The sequence below is a fragment of the Lethenteron reissneri genome, chromosome 20, assembly GCF_015708825.2.
Source record: "Lethenteron reissneri isolate LAM-NWPU_2019-01 chromosome 20, ASM1570882v1, whole genome shotgun sequence".
In the NCBI taxonomy this organism is placed as follows: Eukaryota; Metazoa; Chordata; class Hyperoartia; order Petromyzontiformes; family Petromyzontidae; genus Lethenteron; species Lethenteron reissneri.
This window is the reverse complement of record NC_083798.1, coordinates 10,988,796-10,995,681: the sequence shown is the minus strand read 5'-3', so window position 1 is coordinate 10,995,681 and position 6,886 is coordinate 10,988,796. Positions and strand designations below refer to the sequence as shown.

Genomic DNA, 6,886 nt, shown 5'->3' with positions numbered 1-6,886 from the left:
CAGTCACGAAAGCTTCAAATAAAGATACGGTAATATTTAAAGACCAAATGACACTCTCACCCTCCTCCCAGTTTCAAAACAAACCATATTCACACAATCCACAACAACCCACCGTTTCAGAAAATACATGTACTATAATTCCCATGCCAACAAAACACTCACATTTGCAAGCCTGCATTGGCTACAACACACCATGGGATTAACCAGCGTGTAGGAAATCAATTATAAAAGATCACTTTATGCAGGCATTATAAACCATTTTCCAGAGTATCACGTAAAGACAGCTTACTCAGTTAGCTCACAAGTGTATTGTTCAACGAACACCACTGCACGCCGTTACAACACACAGCCGCTGATGCTGTGCACTTTTCTTGGTTGTAAACATGTATACGTAGGTTTTCCAACTGATTATACAACTTTATACGACTTTTATTCAAACTCACCATCTCAAATTTAAATAAAAAGTAGCTTCAACCACGGTAATCAAAAACATACGAAATGTGGTTATTCGACACAGGCAAAGGCATAAACACGACTAGGGTCAGACAACGCATTCCTGGTGCAAACGGCTCGCACCGAGGTGATTGTCTTTGGTATCGTGAGAAGTCCGTGCCCTGTGGCTCACTTTCTTCTTTTGGATTTAGGCAGTGGCGATTCTGAAAGCGAAATATCCTCAACGGAGTTCCTCTTACGCTTTTTTTCCTTCTTTGGGGCTTCTGGGTCAGAGGTCAAAGTTCCATTGGCCTCGTGTCCCGCGTCATTGCTCAGGTAGCGGGATCCGTCGCTCAGCGGCACCGTGCTCCCCTCCTCATCCCTGTCACGCCGCCTCTTCTTCTTTTTCTTCTTCTGGTCTGGGCTAACAGAAGCTTCGGTTTGGCTCGTGCAAGCTTCACTGCCAATCTCCGTGCAGAGTTCACTTTCAGGCTCCTCTTTCACAGGAAGCTTGGTGACGCCGTCACAGATTGGTTCTTCTCCATCACTTTCCCCTTTCCGTTTGGATTTCTTCTTTTTTCTTTCTTTATGACGATGCTCCACCACTTCCTCGACCACCATCGTCTCCTCGACCTTGATCGTCACCCCCGACCTCTCGGTCACGTTTTTTTTTTCTCTTTCTTCTTCTTCTCGTTCGGCGCAGAGTCTGTGTACTCGACCGGGACTTTCTGAACCTCCTCATGCTCCTGTTTTGCGGCCCCATTCGCTTGCTCAGCATAACTCTCATCGGGAACTCTGCAGAGACAATAACAGGCCAATTACACATGCACCCAACACACACACTTTTTCATTGGCGACATTCGAGCCGAGTCAACGCAGGACCCTCCCAGTATGGGTGGTTTTTCACTCGCTATTTAAAGATATGCCACGCTGGCCTCGCAAGGAATCCAAATACAGAACGGATGAAGGACCAAGAGTAGCCATAGGGCTGGGCTAAGGACGGGTCCAATGCGTACAACGTCAGTCGGCGGACAACTCAAGCATGGCGTCGCCGCATCATCATCATCATCTACGTGGGTCTCGACTCATTCATCGCACGTGGCGTCAGCGTGGCACGGGTTGGGTCTCGCAGTGGAAAAACAACCCGGCGCCTCCCGAGCCGGGCCGGGCCTGCTCAGCACGGCCCCCAACGCGGCTTGGTTGTGCAGGAGAAGAGACGGTGGTATAAGGCGCGGGCGTCGCCAGAGGGAACTACGCGAGGGTCAAACGCGAGGCTGTCCGGCGGCGCTGACCCGAGGCCGATGAGGGAGCCGCGCACGAGCAGGACACCAGCCCAGTCGGAGTCGACGTGCGTCACGGTGAAGCGCACGGTGTCGCCGGGGAACAGCCCCGCCCCCCGCCACGGAACGCCGGGCTCGTCGCGCGGGGCAGGCCAGGGACGCGTTAAAGCAACCGTGCACCAGGCAGCCCACGTGTGCGCTGCCCAACTTGTTCACCACGCCCTGGGCAGGCACGCAGGGGTGTGTGGGGAGCACGGACGAGAGATTAGGTGTACAAGACACACGGGACATCGGTGTACAGGGATCACACAGGAGTGTACAGGATACACCATGGTGTACTAACACACACATTCGATATATAGCACACACCCACACATACAGGTGTACAGGAATTGTAAACACGGGGGGGGGGGTGTCTAACCTTGGGATACTGAGGCGTGTATGTTGAACTTCTTTCGCACCATGCGGAGACCACTGTGCTAATCGGAGGCTTGCTACCCGCATGACCCTGTCCCAGTTAAAGAGAACCACGTGGGGTGGAGGAGGCCGAGGCCACAGGCCTTGTGGCCGCATCAGATCGGCCGTGGCTGTCGGACCTCTTGGGGCCGGGAACAGAATTCGCTTGTGGACTTTTCCAGAAGGGACCCAAGAGGTTGATGCTGGAGATTGTGGATGCTGCCATCTCGGTATCAGCTACTGGGTAAAGTACAATTACAGCAACACTGTTGACTGTAATTACAATATGATTTATTACAATTCATTCTGAACGACAATTGCAATTCTAATTGACCCAGGTGGTCTGCTTGGGATACGCTCCCGCACTTGATTTGACCCGGCGTACGCGGATCCCTCGCACACACACACAGATCGTTATGGGGCGCACCTTGAGAATGTCCCCTGGATTGGGACGGAAGACCACAAAGTCCGCTTGGACGTCCATGTGGATGTATCCCTGATCATCGATGAGGTCGCCGAGACCGCTGAGGAGCTTCATGTTGTCGTAGGCGAGAGGAACCCCCTTGAGGCTGGAGGAGCGGAGGTGAGAGTCACAACTCAATATTGGGAATGGGCACGGCACTTTTTACGTGCAAATGCTCACAATAAGAATCTCTGTTTAGACTTGAGAAGGAGGAATCCGATGAGCTACTAAGCTCTTTTTCACAAATTTCCAGTATGGAGCGGCCGTGCAGTGGTTGGCGCTGAGTTCGATACCCGGCCACAGATGTCAGTGACATCTGAACTGGTCCTGTGTGCCAGCCACTCACAAACCAGCATTGGCCAGCGTGGCGAAGCATGGTCACCACTCACTCCTCACTCACCCCTCACTCACCACTCACCCTCACTCACCACTCACCCCTCACTCACCACTCACTCACCCACCACTCTCACTCACCACTCACCCTCACTCACCCCTCACTCACCACCAGGGGCGGTTTCTTCATTAGGGCGATTGGGCGACGCACCACCAATGTCATTCAACCACAGAGTCACGCGAGCCGTCACTGTGCCTCTGGATATAGTCCAATCAGCATCATGTCACGTTTTGTGGAGTACCGCCTCTTTTTGGGCGATTTCACTCCGGCTGAGAATCGCCCCGAGTGGCCCCATAGACTTACATTCAAAGATGTTTTTTTTTTCGAACGGGGGGCGCTGCAATGCATTCTCTATGGCTTCCGGGAGGGCTCGCACTAACGTGCTTACGTCATCATACGTGCTTACGTCATCATACGTAAGCACGTTTCATCCAACAATATAATTTGTCGCCACCTAGTGGAATCTTTAATAAAAGAAACTTGAGTGGATTGTATTAATAGTGAGTATAGAAACAAACAAGATGTATTGTAAGAGTCACTTTCTTTTTCATTAATATTAAATAAGTGAAGTTGCCTTTACATGCTTAAGCTGTTAATTTATCCATTGCATGGGTGGACCTTATCCTTATCAATCATCCAGACATTTGCCCCCCCTGAGAGATTTTGCAGGAGCCGCCACTGCTCACCACTCACTCACCACTCACTCACCCATCACCCTCACTCATTTTGCCCCATCCCTTATTCTCTCCTCACCACTCATTCCCCCTCGCCCTTCATCACCCCCCCTGCTCACCCCTCACTACTCCCCCACCACTCACTCCCTCCTGACCCCGCAGCACTCTTCACCCACTCTTACTTCACCCCTCACTAACCACTCACTCACTACTCACCCCTCACTCACCCCTCACTCACCACTCACCCTCACTCACCACTCACCTCTCACTCACCACTCACCCCTCACTCACCATTCACTCACTACTCACCCCTCACTCACCCCTCACCCACCACTCACCCCTCACTCACCCCTCACTCACCATTCACTCACCCTCACCCTCACTCACCCACCCCTCACAACTCACCCCTCACAACTCACCCCTCACTCCTCACCCACCCCTCACCCTCACTCACCACTCACCCCTCACTCACCCCTCACAATTCACTCACCACTCACCCACCACTCACTTCTCACTCACCATTCACTCACCCACCACCCTCACTCACCCCTCACTCACCCCTCACAACTCACCCCTCACCACTCACTCCTCACTCACCCCTCACCCCTCACACTCACTCACCACTCACTCCTCACCCACCCCTCACACTCACTCCTCACTCACCACTCACCCCTCACCCACCCCTCACACTCACCCCTCACTCACCCCTCACTCACCACTCACCCCTCACTCACCATTCACTCACCCACCACCCTCACTCACCCTCACTCACCACTCACCAGTCACTCACCCATCACAACTCACCCCTCACCACTCACTCCTCACCCACCCCTCACCCTCACTCACCACTCACTCACCCCTCACCCCTCACCCACCCCTCACACTCACCCCCCCCTCACCCCCCGCTCACCTTTCCGAGTAGCGCAGCAGCTCGGCGTCCAGCTGCTCCCCGATGCCGCTGCGCAGTCGGCCCAAGTGGCGGGGGAAGAGCGCGAGGTGCCGCACGCAGCTCTCGCTCACCAGGCTCGACTCGGGGCCCCGGGCGAGCCCCGCGGCGCCCGCGAACCCCGGGGCCCCCGAGAGACGCGACCCTCCCGCGAAAGCCGCGACCCCCGAAGACCGTCGGGGTCCCGAGAAGCGCGGCGACCCGCACGCCGTGGGCCGCGTGGCCGCCATGTGCTGAGGGATCGATTCGAGTGAGCGACCACACGCGTGTCGATTCGATTCCACGCGATTTTGATGTAGCGGTGGTGCACACACAACACGTCAACAACAACAACGACGACGACGCTGTGGCAATGGCCTTTATTCGTGAGCAGAGCTGTTGAGTTTAGATGCGGCCATGATGTTGGTTCACTGCACGACAATGTGGGTGCAGGAATCGATAACACTCGATTCCCTTCCTACCGTTAGAATCGATTCATGAGGGCCACCCTAGGCCCACGCACGCGATTAGAGGCGAAATCGATTCTCGATTCTGACAAGTATCGATTACGCCGCTCTGGAATCGAATGTATCAAAGGTGAAGGCGCAGCCAGGCAATGTCGCTCTCATGCCGCTCGAGGGAGCTCCAGGGCACACGTCTCTCTCGCTCTCTCTCGAGGGTACTTGGGCTACTCTTCCAATCTGTCCGGGCGTCTTCGAAGAGGCGCGAGTACGACTGGAAGTCTGTGAAAAAGGAGCTTCAGGGTCTACATCGGTGGCTCTTAAACGTTCACTTGCAGCCTGGCGCCGCTTCGGTTCTCAGAAAAGGCATCTCGCACCCCCGGGCTCAGAATCACTGCGAGAAATAAACATTCTAAATAAAGATTCTCTTTTCTTAGAAAGAACATGACGTCATCACCCCTCTCATCTCCCAGCGTCTCGTGACGTCATTACCACTCACCTCCCCAGCGTCTCGTGACGTCATCACCCCTCATCTCCCCAGCGTCTCATGACGTCATCACCCTTCTCACCTCCCCAGCGTCTCGTGACGTCATTACCCCTCACCTCACCAGCGTCTCGTGACGTCATTACCCCTCACCTCCCCAGCGTCTCGTGACGTCATTACCCCTCATCTCCCCAGCGTCTCGTGACGTCATCACCTCATCTCCCCAGCGTCTCATGACGTCATCACCCCTCATCGACCCAGCGTCTCGTGACGTCATCACCTCATCTCCCCAGCGTCTCATGACGTCATCACCCCTCATCTCCCCAGCGTCTCGTGACGTCTTCACCCCTCATCTACCCAGCGTCTCGTGACGTCATCACCTAATCTCCCCAGCGTCTCATGACGTCATTACCCCTCTCATCACCCCAGCGTCTCGTGACGTCATTACCCCTAACCTCACCAGCGTCTCGTGACGTCATCACCCTTCTCACCTCCCCAGCGTCTCGTGACGTCATAACCCTCCCCAATGTCTCGTGACGTCATAACCCTCTCATGACGCCATCACCGCTATTCGCTCCCACCGCGTCTCGTGACGTCGTTACTCCCCCCCTCACAACCTCGCCCCAATCTCGCGTGACGTCATTTATCCTCTCCTGAACACCCCAGCGTCTCTGACGTCGTAACACCATTCTCCACTTCACCTCAAAATAGCGTGACGTCATCCCGGCGCGTGACAGACAGACATGCACGCGTGGTGTTGTATAGAGATGTATCACCAGGTAAGATCTCGCTAAGAGTAAAGCCTCTTTGCAAAGGGAGACCTGGGTATAACCAATACGAGCGCAACAGAACGATGTAATTTTAACAAGTCGCCTTTCGCGACCAATATCCACAACACATGTTTTTTTTGGGTTAGATCGTGATCTAAACCAAAAAACCCGTATTAAGAACGATATCATCACTGTGCAATCTCGTCACACGGACCACACACCGCACTCGATCCCAAGAAAAAGGTTATGGAGCATGTTTCACCCTGCAGACGAATGAGCCTTGTTTGAATTCAACCTCTCCGATTAAATTCCTTTGGTAGCTTGTTCGCTCAACGGAGCAGTCAAGCTCAAAGCCACGGGACTGCGCGCACGCACACACCACGTGTGAGAGCTGCCCTCCAGTGGGCGGTGATGGAACTACAGGATACCGATTTAAAATGTCAACACTGCAGGCGACGTTTCAGGCAATAGCCCATCTTCACAGCACACCAGAGTGGTAGTAGAGTGCATTTGGCCTCTCGAACCGGCTCGCAAGAGCATGTGGCAT

General features: G+C 54.1%; 1 protein-coding gene across 1 annotated transcript; it reads right to left on the bottom strand.

Annotated features, from left to right (window-relative positions):
- Window positions 1-423: 423 nt before the first annotated feature.
- LOC133344487 (DNA-directed RNA polymerase I subunit RPA43-like) lies at window positions 424-5,182 on the bottom strand. Its single transcript, XM_061554460.1, is given in 6 exon segments — window positions 424-1,095; window positions 1,098-1,227; window positions 1,725-1,852; window positions 1,854-1,934; window positions 2,596-2,737; window positions 4,610-5,182. Coding segments are annotated over 6 exon segments (1,221 nt in total). The 5' UTR covers window positions 4,876-5,182; the 3' UTR covers window positions 424-621.
- Window positions 5,183-6,886: the final 1,704 nt, after the last annotated feature.